Source organism: Varroa destructor, unplaced genomic scaffold (assembly GCF_002443255.2).
Source record: "Varroa destructor unplaced genomic scaffold, Vdes_3.0 BEIS01000002.1, whole genome shotgun sequence".
Taxonomy (NCBI): Eukaryota; Metazoa; Arthropoda; class Arachnida; order Mesostigmata; family Varroidae; genus Varroa; species Varroa destructor.
In genome coordinates this window covers 32,940,782-32,962,115 of record NW_019211455.1, presented here as the reverse complement: position 1 = coordinate 32,962,115, position 21,334 = coordinate 32,940,782, and the positions used below count along the sequence as shown (strand labels likewise).

The window sequence follows — 21,334 nt, the reverse complement described above, 5'->3', positions numbered from 1 at the left end:
CGTTCGAATCCGAACGTAAACACACTCCGTTTTGGATTAGAAGTCAGCCATTTGAAAGAATGCCTGACGACTTAACAAAAGCAAAATACAAAACATTTAAACATAGTTATCCGAATTGTACCTCCGTTTGCTTATCTCAGCGTTCCAAATCTCTAGGTACTCTTTAGAAAGCCTACTTAAGTTGGAATCCTGCTTGCAGATCATCGTACGCAGAAGTAATAAAAGCCAAGTTACATCTACATCCAGTACATTTCCATGAATATTCTCCCAAAAAGCTTATTCGGTTTTCATCACAGAAGACATTGACAAATGGATCGGCTATTTCCCGGATCATGGAGTAAATAATAAACGTTTCACATTTTTACGTCCGGCAAACGCGACTTCAGATAGCCGGCCTCTTTTAACGCGGAATAAGGTGTGCCTACACCGAGTTTCGTACTTGAAACTACTTCATAAATTACAGCGTTTAATAATTAAATGCTTTAGTACACGACATTGCATTTTGGCAGCTATATACTGGCAGGTATTTTTTTGGTTAACTTTTCTTTAGCACGCCATGAGCATCCGCTACACTCGATACCAGGACAACGACTGTTCTAAAGCAAAACCATAAACTGACGCAGCTAAATTCATCATCAAAATAAGGGTAAAAATCATTTATTATCCAGTATCTAGACGAACCCCCATCGATTTTAAATTTTCCCTTGATCTCGGCTAAGCACACAGCTGCTGAAGGCACCGAGCTTTATTTTCCTGCACCGAAATGGATTGAACACGACAGAAAAAGCACGGTAACAACTCTGCAGCTAACCAAAGAAATGCAAAGGTGTATTTTTGATGATTCTGGCTACTCGATGTATATCTCACGGTTCAGATTAACGTGTCTAGAGTTATTATTGCTCAGACTTTTCATGAACACCTAGTACAGACCTTGCCCCTCAAAAGCAAGCAGAAGTTCTCAATGAAATCAAGGAACTTGATTAAAGTCAGTTATAGCAGCACTCTGTCAGAGAAATTATGAAGCCATTTTCCATTTTTTAACGGCAAAAAAGCGTTTTCTATAGATGCAAATTCCGTTGTGAGTAAAAACAAAATAAAAAACTAAGCAGTAACGTTATATAGACAGTGACGGGACCTCATGCCGCCATGCTTATTTTCAGAAAGGCGTCTCTGGTAATGAGAAGTTATTTTTTGTGTTTAATAAATGGTATTTTTACCAAAACGATACACAAAAGCAAATTGCGGCAGAGTTTGCTGGGTGACCGCGTCAGCACGTTCTAGAATAAAGGTTTATAACAAGCTAACCGTTCAGATATGAATTTGTTGTGTTACCATGTAAGAGGCATGACTGAGCGAAGGTTTAGCAAACGTTGGCGTATTAATGTCGACTCGCTCACTACCGCTCCGAAGGAGCCCTTAACTACGACTGAAAATATTTTACAATAGGAATGACTGGGTGCGAACTGTGCATGCCTCGAATTGAAGCCGTGATAGACGTTACTAAGCGCAGTGTCCATTAGTGATGTCAGCTGGTAGCGATATTTGCGTAGCGCTAACAGCCAGCCAATTGTAATCCTAGAGGCTAAGTACGTCACCGAAGTACTCAAGTTTTTCAAAGACCAAATGAAAAATCAATACGCTTTTTATAGCATAAACAGCTGAATAGTTTTGAAAATTACTGATGAATCTCGTTTGAGTTTTTTATTATTATTATGTCTGGGATCCCATTTGAATTCTTTAGCTTTTCCGCAAACATTTTTTAACAAATTTGTAGGTAGTAGAAATTGATGGAACGATGTGCTAACCTGGATCAGCAGCTGAATTCGCTGGGGATCTTCGACATCCAGACGTCCACTGGCCAAACACGTCGCAGCGAGTTGTTTATTTAGACCGTTCTGCTGAGCCATTGTTCGAGTTCGAGCGCTGAACTCTGCGTGGTATACCTCCCTAAATAACAGTGTGTTAGTATTAATTTACTGCTCTCAACGAATACTGCCTCAAGTCAAAAGCAGTAGGGCGTAACCAATACAACCAGCTAAACGATCCCTTTACATTGACATGAAGTACTAAACGTTATATGGACTTTGGGCAAAGGTATTCTCTCCTTTGAATGAATTGTTGGCCTCATAGCTTCGTTTCTGTTAGCAACAAAATCAATCAAGTTGTTAGATGTTAAGTGCGAAAAATTAGCGCACAATTGAATATGAGTTGCCGCCGTTTGGAGGGAAGAACATAATTCAGTTTAAATACAAAATGCAACGTTTAATTTTGTGAGCCTGTTCAGTCATTACATTTCACTAAATCTAGGTTTGTTTAATCTGTAGCGCTACGTTAATTAATGCTAACCCACCTGTCCATAGAAGCATTCTCTTCAAATTCGATAGAGTGCATTTGGTAAAGAAAGGCCTTATTGGCTAAAGCGAGCTGAATATCACGAACTTTAAGGACGACGACCGCTACCGTTTGTGAGCGGTCCGAGGCTGCATTTAATAGCTGCTCTTCATCGAAGAGAGCGTCAAAATCGTCATCTCGAACTTCAGTAGCTTCTTCCGCTGTCTCTTCGGCCAGCTCAACATCGACTAGCAGCTCTTCCCCACAGCCGCCACCAGCTGTGCCCGTGCGACCATTATCCGCCGACTCCAACATGCCGGCAAGTCGTTCAGCGAGTAGTGAATCACTCTCGTCGGATCTGACGGACACGGCGTCTAATGCGGCTTCTTCGCCTCCCAGCGACATCGACACTGAAAGGCTGTCAGCGCACGAGACGCTTTGCAGTCCGCTAATCCGAGGATCTGAAGGCCCTAATGGGCCTGGCGGCTGAGGCACGGGTTGTCCCTGTATCGCCTCGTCTGCCCCTGCAGTAGCACCAGGAGCTGCAAAGGATTCGGAAGAACTGATTGTTGGTGGACTTTCGGAACGTGCAGAATCATCCGAGTTGAAGTGTTCATGTCTGGCGGGTGGCATACTGAAACCAGCATTCGCCTTGAGGACTAATGATACATGAACGAGAGAAAGCATCGCAGCAATCATTGACTTCAATGTGGATACTGGGGCGGTAGAGCTTTTACGGATATCTTGTTTCAGCTGGTTGATGAGCAGCCTTAATATCCTTGTTTTCTCTAGCAGCCTGAGGAAATGTTCATGGCATACTTGGATGTTGACAAGACCGCGTACATGAGCCAGAATCTGCTTCTGGCAATACCACAATGTTAGAGGAAGAGGATCCAGTATTGCCTCTGGTCGGCGTCCTACCAAAAGCAGGAAACAGCGTGACATTAAACATAATTTCGCAACCATAAGCAACTCATTATGCCCGGTACTTATGCAGGTAAATGATTTTTTTTAAGAATCTATTACCTTCATATTTTATAGACTCTGCAAATAAGCTTTCCATTAAGCTCACTATGCTTCACTTGCATCAACTCGATCAGGCATCGGCGATCTTACCTTTTTCAACGAAATCCACCCAAATGGGATCGAGACAACAAGACCATACTTCAGCAACCGAAGTTTCGTCAGAGATACAGTGATTGACAAATTCCGGACAGATTGCTGGGGTTCCAGGTGGTAAGGGAAGGTCTCCATCTGACCATGGGTATTTGTTCGTTTCAAAGAAGAGGGGCCCCCGAGAGAAAGCGTCCAGCGCTTGCTTGAGCTCTGCCCTCGAAGATGAGATGCCTTCTCGAGAATTGCTGCACACGATCCTACTGCACTGCGCAACGACCTCGTCCAACATCACCTAACAAAGATCAGAGCATCAGCAGGGCATATTGAATAATTATTTGCTTTTAAACGATTCATATCATTAATAAGGAATAGTGCAAAAGCATTGCGGTAAAAGTTTAGCCTTTTTATAAAAACCTTATATCAATAAATGCTAGATGTTACCAGTAGAAACATCATAAGCGTGATGCTCTTACTACATGATGATAAATGTTATCGATAACGGCTCGACAGTAAACAACAAGACGTAACAACGTACCTTCGTTAAGTAGACTTCAAACCGGCAGTTGGTTGTAGATACTTCGTTAGTGAAGCAAAAAAGATTCTCTCGGAGAAGAGAGCGGATGAAAGCTATGCTCCACAGTAACGTCGGAACGTCGAAACGAACTAAATTCGGACCCACGTTGACGTAGCAGTACGATAACGGTGGCTCTAAATCTGATGAACTTCCTGTAATACGGACAAAAAAACGTAAAAACTCGAAAATCGAAATAATTTACTAGTGAATTTATCCAACTACATTGAAATTGTGCAAACGATAACAGATGTATCCATAGGGTTACAAAAGACAATAGTGATAGGAAAATTTATAACCATTTTATCTAATTATCAAATAAAAGCGAAGCTTCGATCATAAAAATCTGGCGACAGTTATTAGTTTTGGGTGCCATTGTCTACTGCCAACGATATTTTTTACCACAGGAGCTTCATCCAGAACGCAAACAGGCTCTAATACGAGGTCTCAACTCTACGCGGTGAAAAAGTAGTATTTTGCAACTTCTTCAAAAGTCGCTTCAAAGGGACGTGCAACGGCTTAACGGATTCGAGCGCGATAAACTGAGTTCTAAGACCCGCGGAAGCAAATACTAATAGCTAGTGGATTTAGATAATACTGTGTTTAAACAGACCTCTTTCACATTACCAGAATCATGCGAAACGTGATGGTATCATACGCATGCGTGTAAAATATCCGACGATATAGCACAATGTCAAACTTTCATTCAGATGATAAAAGTAGTAATACACAAAGAGACCAATTATGTTTCGAAGTGATAGCTGATATGTCAAAACACTTCCTCAGAAGACTCAAAATCGGCTATTGATTAACAAAGGCTCTTTATTTGAATTGTATATAATTTGCCAATCTAAGAAGTACAAAGATGTGGCGAAATAAGAGGACATGAACGATTAAACGTTTTCGAATTTCATCAGATCCTTAATGAAGTTTTACGAACCGGGATAATAATATGATGTGAAATCGATGAAGATGGCCTTCTCGGAAGCGATGTTGTAGTTGCTAAGAAACGGCTGTCTCTCAGCCCGCGATGAAGTGGCCACTTTGTAAACGGTGAATTTATCGACTAAAAGAAGTGTCGTTGAACACATCAAATGTAGAGGCACCCGGTATTCTCCTTCTGCACACATTAGGTTATGCTAGTACAAAACACACCATACGCAAATAGAAAAGACAGCGCAAATATAGAGACATACCCTGTCCTAGTATCAAGATTAACATGCCATTTAGATGTAATGAACGGAAACCAATGTACAGTTAACTGAAGATAGGCTTTTCGACACGTTTCTATTTCAGAAAATCGTTAGACAGAACTTTTCGCTGTTCCGTTTAAATTATTCGTTCTTCCAGTGGTAGATACACGCCGTATATGCGTGCGCGCACACTACAATAGGGAAAAAATAGGGGCTTTGTTAGGGTTCTAAATTTAAAAAAATATATATATATATATACATATATATATGTGTGTAGTCACTTGAAGCAAGTCTATTGAAACGAGGAAAAATAAATAATCATAGTAGGCTACCTTTTTTGCATAGGTGTTCTGCATCTCCTCAACCCAAGGAACACGATCGCCATTAGGTTCTTGGTACCTTACCCAATGATCGCGGCCTACGCAAGCTCGATGGAATGGATAGTGGTCGATTTGCAGGTTTTTCAAAGTCACCTATTGGGCGTCCAATCAGTATCACCGCTAGGTTATACTATACGTCTAATCGATATCTTAGGAGCTGCGCATTTAAAGCAAAACACGACTTACCTAACAATTTTCTAAACTTATTGTAACTGTCCAGTTGATCGGATATAAAGATGCCGAAAGATTTATGTATATCTAATCATATCACAAAAGGCCGGCTTGCATAGAAAGTAGGAGCTCATAAGCGTTAGGTGTGCACGTCTTACAAATGAGCTTTAGAGAGCTCTAGCGCAGTACACAGGCAACAATGATAATGTCAATATTAATGTCGAACTTTATAGCCATAATTGATTCTTTTATCAAAGTGTCTCCAAGTATATTTAATAATTGGGTGCCTGAGGCAAAATAGAGAAATAGGCGGCTTTATTTATAATGTATATAGACAATGTTCACGACATGCTCAACATAAGGTAGTGCTTGATGTAGCTAGGAACACTCTTCGGTGCACATGGGCGTTAGCTAAAATAAACAAAAGGAAAAAAATATTAACTGAATTATCCTCCAGATAAAATGCAGCGCTTACCTGTAGGCAGCCACCTTTCTCAAGCTCAGGTAGCCCTGACCTGTACGCAGAGCCTGTGGCCGTTTCATCAACTAAGTGCAGGTCGATGGCGGTACAGAAGACGTGATACGACGTCTCCGCAATATCATACACTCGCCAAACGGCCGTCAGCGGTGTTTCCTTCCTTGACAGGCCCTTACCGCTCAGTGACTGGTCAATAGGTAATGAGAGGTGTTTGCCCGCTTGCAACTGATCGCAACGAATAATTTACTTTTTTTACTATTAGAAGTTACTAAGCGTTAAGCTACCAAGAAAATCAACTCTGTTTTTCTTCTTTGGCATATGCATGCATGAATGTATCGCAACGTAACGCAAACATCTCAACAATAATGGACTTAGTAGTTGTAACGTAGAAAAGAATGCAATAGGTTTAGGCGGAGCTTTCTAATACCTTGTGTGAGAGGTCTGTGGCTTTCTCGATTAAATCCGCAAGCGAATGTCCGAAATGTAATGCAGCCACAAGCTGGGCGTCTGTCAGTACCCAGAGCAACTGATTGAAGACAACAAACAGTCGTGACGTAACTAATGAGCAGTCGGCTAGACGCTTTTTCAGAGTAAGTCGACATCTGGCCGAAGAAGTTAATAGTCGAAGTGGCGACAACGGGACAATTGGAGTAGCTGGTGCTGATGAGACCTGTGCAAGAATTATAACGGGAATGAAATCAAAATATGCCAATAACGAAAAAATGCAATCACATCAATCAATAGAGCTCAACTGGTTGTGCTTAAGCCTTTACGTTGTTCCCTATACATTTAGCTAGGAGTCTGATAACACTTAGCACGTCTATGACAAGAACTAGTGATGTGGCGTAAGTTGGTGGCTGGTGGCAAATTAAATTTGCCCTCCAGCTTGCGAATAGTTATGAACTAACTGGGTACGAACCTTGGCTTCGATCCTCAACGTCTGCCATTCGATCTGCTTGAAAAGGAGCAACTCATTGCTTTCGCGATTTTTAAGTCGGCAATGACGTAAATCAGCCTTCTGCCAATTTGGCGTTCGCGAGTCAACTATCAGCCTTTGGAGCTGAAGTTTGCAGGTGTGAGAGAAATCAGAACACAGATTTATTGTTAATAACGGCACAGATTGGTGCACATTAGGGGGCGCATATATTGTCAGTGAAGTTCAATGAAGACAACATCCACAAGAAATCCGATTTAACAGCACGTACAATTATGAATTTATTTAATGAACTTGCGACAGGAAATAGAAAAAAAATTGGGAATATGAGCCATGAGCTACTTACATCTAACGTCGCCTCGAAAGCTGGACTTCTAAGATGAATATTCACCGAATTGACAACAACTGTAATTGAATCTAGTGTCTGTTCAGCAAACCCGTATCGCCCAGATGTATACGAAGGCCTTGTAGAAGCTACCACGTTACGTAATTGTTCGCACGTCTCAACCTGAATCTCTACACAATCTAATGTAATTACTATGGGCTCCGATTTTAACTTTGTCCATGGCACCTGTAACACATAATAGCCATAGTTAGACATTGCCATTTTACCCACTGCTTTATACAAACCACTGAGTCAATCAGTGGCTAGATGAAAAATTCTACAATTACCGTTGCTTTTCTCTGCATTACGTGTATATTTAACAGAGATTAAGTGCTTCTAAATGTCTGTATGAAAGTACGTGCTACCCATCCCGGAAATGGTTGCTTAAATGATTTTTCATGGGTTTTTCATCTGAGACGAATAAACACTATAATAAAACCCAGATATCTGACAAAATTTGCCAAAGAACATTATCACATACGTTGATGTAAATTAGTAGAAGGACGAGCTTCTTCGACAATTTATACAGAATCTACATTCGAAAGCTGCTTAGTATGCTGTTCAGAAAATAATGACTGCAACTGTTGAAAAGAAAATAAATATTCTCATTTTCTAATATGAAGCCGATTACGGCAATTTCTTCAAATACAAAATTACTTAACAATTTCTATGTTTGTTCGTTCGTTTGATTTCTCGCGGCCCGAGGATAAAGACAGATAAGTTAACCACGATTACGGAAGGGTAAAAATCGGAGCGAATCAACGAAAAATTTGAAGTTGCAAAAGCGAATTATAGGGTACCGTAGTAAGGTAATGGAACAATGCGTACAATGTAATAAGGCAGCGGAAAAACTGACAAGTTCATATCCAAAAATACGATTCAACCCGAATAGGTCTAAAATTGTGTTGGTTATATCAGATCAGGATCGCTTAACAGAATCGTGCTTAGTACATATCACGCACACAGAACGGATTAGGTGTCTGTGCCTTTTGCCTATTCATATAGCATGCACCACTACAGAGGCTGGATGATGACAAAAATTCGATCCTGGTAATAATAACAACAACGTTTTACAATTTTAGATGCAAGTGTAACTCTACATGATACGTTTTGTGACCCCTTTTCTGGAAAAAGACTGTTCAACTTACTTTCAGAATAGCTGAATTACAGAAAGCACGTGTCAGAGACAGCCAACAGGGTAATTCGAGAAGTTCCATAAGGAGATCCTCGTTCAGTTCGAGATTTTGTAGTTCGCATCGACCTTTCAACGCACTTAACTGAATATTTTCCACCGACAAATTCTTTGTGAATCTGGAAGAAAAACAAAAAAGGGCTGTTATTTATTATCGGTGTAACCTAGGACGCATTTCGTCCGTCACGTTCAAATCAATTACTTGATCACCTTTTTCACTATTTTCACGGTTTAGAGTAATTGCCACTCAAAATCAACGTCAAACCTACTTATCTCTCAAGTGAACATTGAACTACATTCCAATTTCGTCATATTTTTATCAAAAATGTATCCTTGCGGAGCTACTTGCACAGGTATCGCGTCAGAGGTCTGTCAGTAGCTGACCATCTTGTTACCACGTATAACATAGTTAATGTGGCCATTTTCAGGCTACATCATATATATATATGGCACACACACCATATCTTGTCCAATTACTGTTAATAACAATGTTCTTTCTCTATCAGTTCGATATTTTCATTGGTTTACGTCAGATGAGTTGCGTACCCTTCCTACTATTTAATTCTCTTTTGAAATTCCCAGACGTTTCTATAACAATGTTATAATACTTTAAATTCCATTTAAGGGTGTTGGGATTGTGATAATGCCTACTTAAAAGTTGCACAGAACTTATCTGACCAATCTGCGTTTCCAAAGTACTTATAGAGAAAAAAAATACTGTCAACATATCATATCGGTTATCTCACGTAGAAAAATCTTTAGTTAAAGTGAATATTCATCACATCGTGGAAGGAGAGAACTAATACATTTAGTAAAAATATGCAAGGTATATTTCATATTATATATAACGAAAGAAGTTTAGCGCGTCCCCATAGAACACTGGGAACGGGCCGTCGAAGTGGCTATTCGCTACCTCAGCGGCGGATATGAGCGGCTACGCTGTATCTTGAAAAAATTTCGCCCAAGTATACTGAGTGCTTTCAGTCCGAATCCTTTCACATGGTCAAGAAAGAGGTGCCCCTGATCGCACAGTCTTAATCAGACTCGGTCACAATATTAATAATTGGCATGCACTGTACTCTTGCACTTTCAAAGAACACCCGTACTTGAATGTTGAATAAGTCCTTACGAAGTGTTTGAATACCACTTTAGATAACGTCGTATTAGCTAAGTTCTAATGATTTTTTGTAATGAAACTTACTTTAATCATGAAATTCTCAAACTTGACTTCCTGGCGCAAGGCATTTAAAAAGAGAGTAGAGAACCTGGCATACAGGTACCAACTGGTATGTCTCTTAGTAGATGTCTACAAAAAAAAGCTCTGTCATGATCTTCTGATGTGGAACAGGAGATATTCGGTCATAAATATACCTTTCATGACTGTTGAACCTGTTGTGTTCAAATGTACGTTGACACTGCCCTTTGAATTTGGCTAAAAAGCAACCTAACCGATGTTGAACGGGGGGTTGTTTGGTCTGTAACATGCTCTGTTAACTGCGTAAGCTTTATGCTCGATTCCTGCTGAGGACTTTTTGGTACAAGACAAGTTCTTATACCAGTTGGTACGGCAGAAGCAACGATCGCAACCATGCGCAAAAAATAACAACCCTCACACAAAAGACAACACCTCCATGGCAACGATCTGGCAACAAGCAACACGCCTTGCACTTGTCTTGGTTCATAATGACACTGCGTCTTGCGCTAATGGCTTGAAACGTATCGTATAGTCTGGATGATGACAATATGATTGCGGCAGATGATGTAATCTAATATCGCGTTGATAAACTTTTTTATACCTGTGTCCGAAGTAATGGTCCCTATTGAAGTGTGAAAAGCTACCAGTTAGTCTTTGAATGACTCGTACCCAGTAGTTCGACAACAGCACAGTTTAAACCTGATCTTATAAAAATATGGGTATGTCAATTATTGTCAAACGCCTAAAGCCTAGATGTAACAAAAGACAGAGGCCGAATAAAGATCTGAAGTTTCAAAACAAAAAAAAGAAAAGTAATTTGATTTTATCATTTTTAATCTTTCTTATTAACGTCGTAAACGCAAGTAAATGTGCATACACAATGAAAACGACTGGAATCAAAAAAAGGCAACCAAGATAAGACGAAACTACCGGCCACAATAAAAGTGGTGTTATTATATAAAATTAGTGGTACAAAAGGAGGCGGGGCTGGGTTTGGGATTTTTTACTTTGCTCTTATAAGAGGCGAGCTCAGAGATTCATTAATCCGGATTCGCCTCTGAGAAAACTATCGCTGCATGAATGCTCTCACTATGATTCTCAAAAGGACAATACAGATCAAAACAACAAAAAATTAATACGCAATGTTCTATCTTCTCTATAAATTACCTTAAATACGTAAATGATAAATATTGGATCGCAGCTTTAATTTTCACAAACGGAAGTGTACTTCGTCAACGAGCTTTACTAGGAAATAGCAGCTTTTCGAAAAGTTCTTCGAGATAAACCAGAAATTAGTCGTATGAGCAATAAAAATATTCATGTTTTCAGTAGCAGAAGTAAATGTCGCAGATAATGATCAAGAGGAGTCGTACCATTTCTACCATATTCCAACAGAAACAGAAAAATAGTAGCCGATACACCCAAAGAAACGACTGTTCAGCGCCATGAAGATTAAAAACATAGAAAAAGTAGGCACGCCTCTACGTCAGTGTTTGAAATACTAAAATGAGTATTAGTATCGATGGCAATTTCAAATGCGAGTCTCTTCAAACCCGGAAAAATCCGTGATTTGGTCTGCTGTAGCTTCAGTGCATGTGTATCAGAGAAGAGATTCTGAATTTAATGAGAACATATTTATACACCTGAATGCTAATGGCCTTTGTCCAAAGTGGGTTAAATCGGACAAAAAGCTAACTACGAGTCATATTGGCCACTTGTGGTCAAGGTACCACGGCACTCTTCGCTACATATCCCAGAGCACTGTAGTCCCATAAGGAAGCGCGCATTTCGCAAATCACCTAATGATTATCTCAGAATCTACAAAAGCACATAGGCTAGCTAATGTCAAAGAATAATCACAAAACTAACAAAAAAAAAAGTAATAATTATCTTATTTTTTTTTATACTGGAATATTTCATGCTTCTCGAAAAACGGCGCAATTAACGGTTTCACTCCAACACAGACCGTGAAATTGAATTGAAAGTAATTTTTCAAAGTTCACATCGCCTTATTTAAGGGAACATGGCCAAATGGGAACATTAGCGAAGCGGAATCTACTTAAAATTGGAATAAATACTCGGTGAATCAAGTAGATCAATAGAACTTCGATTAAAGGTGGATTCTGTCCATTCGATCCATCGTCCCTGCGCACTCAAGCTTCAGTCACTGCGTGCGCTACCCGAGCCAAAGATGCCAAAGTGGACAATCTGTGTATGGTTAACGTTCGTGTACAAGCTACTTATAGAACTTCCACCCAATCTGCTGATATAATATGGGTAGTAACAGGAACGCTAGTTGACGCGCCTGCACGTCTGCTTGGCTGTAAGAACACAGTAAAGTACGGTTGGGACTCAATCTCTACAAGAAATAACCACATTTCTGGATTTTAAAGTAATGGACGACACTATATCTCAAATACTAGGGACACATAATTCAGGTTGAACAAGCCTTACAAAGCAAAAAGAATTTTGATGCTTTTAATACCTGCAGTCTATTTATCATCACTCATGCAAACCTCGTGAGATGGCGGTTTAAAAGTCTACGTCAAAGGTTCAAAACGTATTACGTAAGCGTAAAGTCACAGTGGCAAGGTGCTACTAAGCCTGTATTAAAACAAACAAATATTCCACCGTAATTTTTCGTGTCTTTTAGAAGTGCAATTTTTGACGGTCGTGCTTCTTTGATGTAATCTTCATCCATTGCGACCATCGCCTCGATTCGGGACTCAAATCACTAACTAATCTTTTTAAAAATATTCCTCCTTAAATCGGCAAATAACTTTTCGATAGTAATCGTGTGTCAAGCGATATTGGTAAGTATAAATTCATTTCAATTGGATCAAATTTTCAGTTGATAACGAGCCGAAACAGCAAAAAATGCAGTGTTTTAAAGCAGCCAACAAGTTCGAAAGATGAAAAAGCCACAAGAAATTTTAAAAACACTAACTGTTGGCGTTTATTTAGCGTAATTAGCAGTTGTTATTCTCTTTTTTAAAAAGGCCGGATCAAAAGTGTAGGTTTATTAACATGGATTTTCGAGCTATTTAAGCCCAAACTCTATTTAGGATATTCTGGTTTTTTCCTCAAAAAAGCTTTTCATCAATTTTTTCAGATGCCGCATGAAAACTGCCATTCGAATTCGCGCAAAAATTTTGACGGAAGTTCACCAAAAGTGAAAAAATTACATAGTAGCCGCTCATCAGGTAAGTTACAGCAACGACGCACTGTTTTGTGCCATGATAGGTTTGTTGCTTTGTTCTAGAGATAACTAACTTCTGTGCGGTATAAAGAGTAGCGAATGAATGCATGCCCATATATATAACGATATACAGCTCGCCAAATTTTCCCCTTTTTAAACGCACCACACTAAATATGTACATATAGAATATGTACTGCAGTTAAATAGATACTACTTTTAAACAGCGTCATAATAACTAAAGTAACAGTAAGACATGGAAAAAGTTTGTATTTATAGTTATGGTATTTTTGCTATGTCTGGCATTTTTCTCGGATTGCTTAATATACCACTACATAAACTATTCCGCTTTACTTCAAAAAACTTCCCAGTGATTGATTCCTTCTGGACGGTTGCAGTTCCCGGGTTATGCGTACTTACAATATATTCTCAAACTGTACTATGCCTCCGTAGTGCACGCTGCTCTACGAAACATTCCTTTGCGCTCTATTCTAAATGTATGTTTTTTTTCTGATTAAATGATTATCACGCTTATCCTATATCTAAATATTTAACAAAACAACCTCAGAGCCTTTATTAATCTTTTTTCATTTGAAGCTTATTTGGGAAGCAGTCTGAAGAGCCCAGCATACACATGTAATAGCGATACGGTCGTCTGACTTCATAAAACGTCGATACTTATGTAAGCCAGTTACGACCTAATGTTAAACATTCCATACTAGTCTTTTATAAAAAGTAAATACATTGAAACATAGCTAGCAAAATATTTTAAAAAATATATTACAAGCGAAATCTATTTTTGAAAACATTATAACATTGGTACTGAGTTGCAGAAAAAACGTTTCATTGATGTAAAGTATAAGCATTCTACCTAAACCTTACGTTCTTAAATTATTAAGTAAAAAATCAACTTAATACCTGCTGATTACTTCCGTACTCAAAGCATTAGTATAGTATTTGTTCAGTTCCCCCCCTAAAGCTTGACCCAGCTAACCGTCTTCAAGCCCCGTTACATTCAAGCACACAAGGCTAAAATGGGATTGAATGAAATAAAAATTAGCCACGAAATACTCACTTGAATAGCAGCTTTAGAGCTGGTAACTTGCGAAAGGGAAAGTATCTTTTTGATAATTGTTTTTTAAGCTTTTTCAAACTTTTTTTTAATGACGCCATAATCACAAGCGCAAGCAACTTTCTTTTCAGAATGTTGAACGACGACTGTTGCGACAAGTGCTCCCTGTTAACCAACAGAAAGCTAATTAAAATCCGAACGTGCACAGGTCCAAACCGTACAGTTAACCGTAGATTCCTCCATCTCGCTACATATGAACTACACTACAACACGCGAAACGCTTCATCTTAGAATGGCGATAAACGTACCTAAAGCAATACGTTATGCCCAGACCGCTTCAACAAGACAACCGCGAAAGATTTGAACCGAGAATTGGGTTTACCTCTAACCCATTCTGTCATGCTCGGATTGCTTATCATGGCAGTATCCATTGACGGCGGAATATTTTTCTACAGCAAAGTGAAACAATACTATCGTAGCCTTCGATTCGAAACGCCATTTATTCTTGCAAAATGACACACTGGCTATTTTATGAACTACTGTATCTCAGTAGAGCTCAAATGATCTGTCGAGCTAGGGCAGGTAGTGACATACTCCTTTCAAAGGATCAGTAAACATAATATGTTCCTGTTGAGAATTGTCTCTTTCAGCTGGTGGATCCTCGAGTGCAACAACGATTTAGACTCAGCATGCTAATCATGTAAGAACGAATGCGCAACAGGTTTGTAGAAGACTCCATTGAATTGGAAAGCGTTGTTGGGAGACAGGGCGGCTACACAATGGAAATGTCGATGTAATAGAATTAGCTAGCTCACGGAGACCAACCGTAACGACGATACTAACACCAGCCACAAGTAAACAAGTGACTCTAATTCAATACCATTGGGGATAGACAACTGTTATCTGCTCTGGAGCTGCTGTCACTGCATACGGAGCTACGTGGCGTGTGGCGAGGAGGTTTTTGGAGCAGTGGCAACCCGATGAAGTTCGGAGAAGTTAAGCGCATCGCCATAGCTACCTCAAGTTTAGAGACAAACGCAATTACAAGCGCAGCTCAAACTTCCTTCTTGCGCTTGTGTGTATATGAGAATCTAACTTCTTTTAACGATCTTTCACCAGAACAACAACAACGTCACTAATAAACGCGTAGGTAGAATAGTCGTCAAAATGAAGTACGAAATTTCGAAGGGCAATACAGTTGAAAAAACGTTTTTCAAATTATAAGGAAACATTTTTTTTGTTGATGTCTTCATCTAGCTGCAGTAATAGTATCTAGCACTTTCTGGAGAGAGATTCCCATCAGTAACAGAAAATAGTTATTCGTTAACTCACTGAGGCTACCAGTGATACGCTGATTGTTACTCCTAAAACACAGACTGGTAGCAGGAAATACGCTGACAGGTCTAGTAAATGTTATATAAAGTTAAAATGCTATCTGCTCACGTATCAAAAACCTTGTTCCTAGTGCCAAGCTGCACTTTACAGTTGGTCTTGTTTTGATGCAAGCTATGTTTCCTTTTTGGCACGTGAACACGGTTAGGTAAAACTAGCTTTACTATAAACTCTCTTCTAAAAACTACAAAATAAGTCGTTATTCTTGAATCGAATTGCAATTGTTAAAGCAACCTTGCTGCCATTGACAGTTCTTCTTCATAAATACCACTTCCTTAGTCATGCCATTTGGAGATCCTGATTCCGCGTATCCAGTAAAAATAGTATTTTGTCGAATTTCGAGAATCCGATCAACAGACAACAAAAAAAAATTAATGTAAAAGAATAATATGTTTTTCTAAACCTGTTTTGAATCAAAAAGCTCTGTTTTATTGGTGCGCAGGCGTATCATTAAAAATGTTAAACTGTTTGCAGCAGAACAGAGATAACACCATGTTGAATGATACTGATCTAAAATAGTCTTTAGTATATATTGTAGGTGAAAGCAGTGAGTACGCGGCGCGCAGTATTTAAATTCCTTTGGTAATTTGATTCTATTGTCGCACGGTTATTGAGTGGCAGTGAAGTGTTTTTTCATTGAAGACTTAGGTGTGAACTGGACATAGGTAAACTTCGGTTCGTGCTGGAAGTTGCAGTGCTTAACAAAAATACACTCGGAACATTTATGTTTGCAGTTCATTTCTATTACATAATTAAGTTTCAAAAAAAATTTAAGGATTCTTCTAAATAAGCGACTGGGATATCGATTCTAAGCGATCTGGGTCTCTATGTAATTACGAAATTTAATTCCCAAGGTTCCTAGAACCAATCAAATTACTGGTCATAAACATTTTTTGCTACAGACATTGATAGCTAAGACAAGCGCGCGTCCTAGGCATAGAACATGAGCTTTGCGAGGAAGGAACTTCTGCGATTCCCACCGGCGTTGATGTCGTATCGACGGTGTTGTCAAATTGTGTCACAAATTATTCACGGGATTGTTTCAGTCATGCGTAAAACGAAAAAACCCCAGGGTAGACAGGCGGTAATGAAACAGCAATTGTCAGGCATGTAAGGTAGTGCAATAGCTACATCTATGGTTGCGTAAGACTCGAAGGCAAATGAACATTATGCCTCGTCAGCCCTAAGCGCCTGCAACACCGCCTTAACAACTTTATATATATATATATTCTTATAGACTTATCAGTAATAATGTTGCTCTGTTCTTATAAGGCCTGCTACCGCCGAAAAAAACGTGAAAGGGCAGTCTTCGATCCTCCAGAATTAGCTCTATTTGTTGAATGATTACTCAACGCATGTTTGTGGTGGTCAACCTATAATTACTACTATTAATACCAGTCGAACCATTTCTAAATTTATGATATGTAGACGGAAACTGATAGAGACAGTGCTACTAAAAATTGTATATATATATATATATATATATATATATATATATATATATAAACAAAATATATATTGTACGATGATGCTATGGACCTGTAAAATTTTTGTTTTATGTGTAGGTCCAATCTAGAAACACTGACGTGGCCAAGAAATTTCAGTGAACAAAAGGATCTGTCTAACTAGGTTCGCTGTACTACTATATCAGACAACATAGCATTATGGCACGCAAAGATTAAACGTTTCACAAGCTAATTTAATAATTAAACAATTCATTCAAATTTACTTTGATCAAATCTATTTTGCACCGACGGATATTACTATACTAGATCTTATCATATATTAAATGCTACCCACCATTTCAGTTGCAAGCTTCGCAGTAAGCGTCAGATGCTTTTTGCATAGGACATTTATGTACGTTAAAGAGTATGACTTGATATAGGTTAAAAACTAAATTAATAGTTTAAAAATGTTTTCTTCGAAAGATTTATGTATGGAGAAAACACGAGATTCTTGATAAAATGACCGTGAACCTGGAAAGGGGAGAAACTCGCAAATGATACTCATTTTATGCTCACCAAACAATTTACCGCACTATCTAGCTATACAGAAAAGCGTAGTCTCTCTAAGCTGATATCATCAAATGATTGCGGTAACTCTATTCAATTGTATGTTGATGTTCAACCAGATATATATATATATATGTAGGTAGATGGCAACTAGGCACATATATTGAATGAACAAAGATGAATCCATTCATACTAGGGAAGAGGTTATGTACTTGCGGGGATCAGTCTGGTGGAACATCAACTGAATAGAGTTACTTCAATCATTTGATGATATCAGCTTAGAGAGACTACGCTTTTTTATATAGCTAGATAGTGCCGTAAATTGTTTGGCGAGCATAAAATGAGTCCCGTATGCGAGTTTCTTCCCTTTATATATATGTAGCACTTATAATAAGAAAGCCATAGGAAACGGTGCTTGACGTTACTGATGAACTTGCATAACTGAAAAAATAACCCGTTAGCCAGGTTACACGGGCATGGCTATCGGGCCGAATTGTGAGGTGGGCACGCAGACATTTGCAAGGATTCGCACGCGCCGGTGCTCATTTCGATTTCAACATCGGCGAGATAAGAAAACTTTGAAACGAAATTGTACGAGCACTTCCCTCTGGAAGAAAGTAATCGGCCAGAATAATTATTTCGTTACTACCTTTAGACCAGCGGGATGCTCGGCAAATTCGTAAATGCCACGCAGCCTCTAGTAAATAAATTTAATGTGACTCGAGTTTGCAGTATCTTTAAGTAGCATTCGGAAAACAGATGGGGGGGGGGGGTCGTTAGATCAGGTCGTTAGATTAGGGAAGATCGTTACCTCTCGTTAAATTTGTTACTGTAACTTCTTACTTTCAATTGATCCAAGTGTTTCGAGACTATACGTCAGAGGAGCCTGATACACGTTTTCGGAAGCTCCACCGTTTCGTATGAAAGCATTCTAACACGCAAGGGCCGCAGATAAAAGCTGCGTTGGCCAAGGCTAGAAAAATCATATTTGCTCCAGTTATGTCGGTATTGCGAGGTCCAAGGGCCCACTTTTAGTGGATCAATAGATAGCTCAACAGAGGGTATTATGGACCTGGTAGCACGGGCGTTGCAAAGAAAATGGCAGGTTATTTGGTTAATTTTCAACAAAGGCACACTATATCGTACCACTTCAATGGGATCACGAAGAGTCCTGTCAAATTAGGCGAGTCCTTCGTATTTCCTATTTGTCATCTAACCTAAATCTATTACAAAGCCACACGTCGAGTGATGACGTGGTATTTTTTTAACAGGAGAATTATGGACTATTAGCATATACGCGCCTACGACATGTGCCCGTTTGCGATAGAAAGTCTAAGTAATGTCTTTTTACTGCAGATCTGCCCTTGGAGAGACGTGAACGTTTACTCTTCTGGGCAATACAAATAGCCGTACTTGCAACGTGTACTACTATGACAAAATGTTCAGGACTATGAAAGGCTCGGTTGTCTGGGACTGAAACCGCAGACTCGCGCAAGGTGCCCCTGACATCGTCGAAGGGTCGTTGGTAGTCATGCTACCCGTTAGTCAGCTTAGTATATAAGAGATTTCGCTCGATACCTGGACTGTGTAGTGGCGGATATAGGCCACGGAATGAAAACATTTGCAAAGGTGTACTAATGCAAATATTACAGTATGTAATTTTAAAAGGGGATCGAAGCACTCAAGCACCCGATAAAGGGGTCATAATTCGATGCGTATTAACCGCGAAAATGCAAACCAAACAAGTGTGTCACATAGTTAAAGATCTCAGTGACTGCTGTGTAAAAAACGTACAACTATTTTATATGGTGAGGTCCCTTAACCCGTTAAATCATAGATTACAGTTGGTCAAGTTTGATTGTAATCATTCTAAATGGAGAGCCACATTGTAGCAAATAGCGAGGAGCTGATGACATGAAACAAACGATAGTAAACTATGAAGTTTACAGATGTGCAAAAGTGAACATTCGAAAATGTGTGTAGAATCATACGAAAACCTTGTGTTTCGTTCTATTGTCCGATTACAACGGTGCGGTCGCGTGTTCGCTTAAGGACGCGCGCCACATAGGTAAGTGACAAAAAGAACACGATACAATTTTTGTATCAAGTCCTAAAAATGGAGAGCCTAAGCAAGGCATATCCTGATTGCACAAACGTTATCATAACGCTGGCTTAGCGAGCGTGTGGCTCTAAGCAGGGCAAATTTATTATTTTTCACCAAGGTTCTGCTGTGGATAGGCAGCTGTGGATCTCGGGTTTGAAATACTAGCGATGTCTGTGAAGTGTGATTATTAGATGATTATAGCTTTAATTACTAGCTTTAGTAGCTTTAAAACGCTTTTTTGAGTCGCACCTCTCTTTCTAAAGACAAGTTTCGTGGATTTGCTTTTACATCCGTGCATCAGACGATTCGAAAGGCTATTACAAATGTGTCGATTGTACGATGTAGTCACGTACCGTCCGAATGAACGAGCTGACGACCCTAAATTCTGCCACTTTTCCAGATTAGCACTCTCTATAGACTGGGTACTACGAGCCACTGGTTTAAATTATGAACGGATGGCTTGAGTCCTGCTTGTTATATGTACTTGCAACCAGATAAATGTGGCGATTAGCATCCTGATCTCATTACTAGACATAATTTACCAATCCGCACTTTTCCACAAGCTTTTTTATATATTTTATACAGTATTGTGAAAACCTAACGCAAAACAGGAATGCCTCTCTGTGACAAATGAGTTTATGAAGGTAAGTTTATGTTTTCCGTCCAACATATACAGGGTGATAGAGGCTTCATACCAGTCGGTTATTACCTCAAAAAATAAGGCAAGCATTTGAATAGTAAAAAACACTATTCTATTGTCTCTATCGGGTGTCAAATAAATCATCCACAATTCTTTAAACTAACTGTTCATTCTCACGAGTTTTATTGGCAAAATCAATTAAATTGTTTTTACTACGATACATAAGTATACTACAGACAATTTGGATATTCACTCTGTTCCTTTGTACACGTCGAGCTTTATCTATCAAGACCTTTTTTCGCATTGAATTTAGCGCTATTGCTCTACTCTGACCTAACAATAGGTCACCAAGTGAACCTATATTGAAAGACATGATTAAACTATTTCAACCAATAGCTCCTATAGTGTATGCTACAAGTCCCTAACTTGCAAAATAATTAGCAATTCAGTGTAAAGTACTATTCTTTTAAACTATTATTATTATATATTCCCTGAAATATCTGCTATCGGTCAGCATTGGCTGCCGATGGGATGCTATGCATGATCTCCGGCTTACTTGGACAGATGTTTAAGAACCTGGTTTCGTATTAATGACACCATGTTGATGCCGTCGACGGCCGCCGGGGTCTCTAGGTCACAACTGAAGGGGCTCGTAGGCCATCTGCCGCATGCCTTTTCACTGCCACATCGCAAACAGACTTACACTACGACTCACAGCTTTACCACTTTTTACCTAAACGAAGTTCGCAAGCATTGCAACAACAGCTCCAGTTCATTGCACACACAGCCAACTAGCACTAAACAACAGCTGATAGACGTACATAGGAATCTAATGGCAACAAAGAGCAAGCAGGCTACCATTAATACTTGCAGCTAATGGTTGAAGGCATCGGTAGCAGCCGCAACTGCACTAACAGATGCACCGACACGTATGTAAAAATTTAGCGGTGTGGGGTGTTAATGGCGACGGAA

The 21,334-nt window shown here is 39.3% G+C and overlaps 1 protein-coding gene across 7 annotated transcripts in view; it reads right to left on the bottom strand.

The window, feature by feature from the left end:
- The window catches only part of LOC111244937 (bridge-like lipid transfer protein family member 3B), a 50,849-nt gene extending 29,647 nt beyond the window's left edge, over positions 1 to 21,202 (bottom strand). For 5 of the 7 annotated variants that reach the window (XR_015322085.1, XM_086981296.1, XM_086981297.1 and 2 more), the window contains exons 1-12: positions 10,123 to 10,250; positions 8,708 to 8,870; positions 7,521 to 7,745; positions 7,160 to 7,300; positions 6,668 to 6,910; positions 6,238 to 6,465; positions 5,544 to 5,684; positions 4,959 to 5,157; positions 3,983 to 4,173; positions 3,448 to 3,739; positions 2,351 to 3,248; positions 1,806 to 1,947 (exon numbers count right to left, since the gene is read on the bottom strand). Coding sequence is in view for 6 of the 7 variants with exons in the window: in XM_086981296.1 (XP_086837422.1) it covers positions 1,806 to 1,947; positions 2,351 to 3,248; positions 3,448 to 3,739; positions 3,983 to 4,173; positions 4,959 to 5,157; positions 5,544 to 5,684; positions 6,238 to 6,465; positions 6,668 to 6,910; positions 7,160 to 7,300; positions 7,521 to 7,745; positions 8,708 to 8,870; positions 10,123 to 10,235 (2,976 nt within the window). In the remaining variant the exon portion in view is untranslated. Of the gene's footprint in view, positions 1 to 1,805; positions 1,948 to 2,350; positions 3,249 to 3,447; positions 3,740 to 3,982; positions 4,174 to 4,958; positions 5,158 to 5,543; positions 5,685 to 6,237; positions 6,466 to 6,667; positions 6,911 to 7,159; positions 7,301 to 7,520; positions 7,746 to 8,707; positions 8,871 to 10,122; positions 10,251 to 14,217; positions 15,080 to 20,918 lie in introns of those variants that run through there. The other 2 variants (XM_022792545.2, XM_022792541.2) reach the window with 2 other exon arrangements.
- Positions 21,203 to 21,334: the final 132 nt, after the last annotated feature.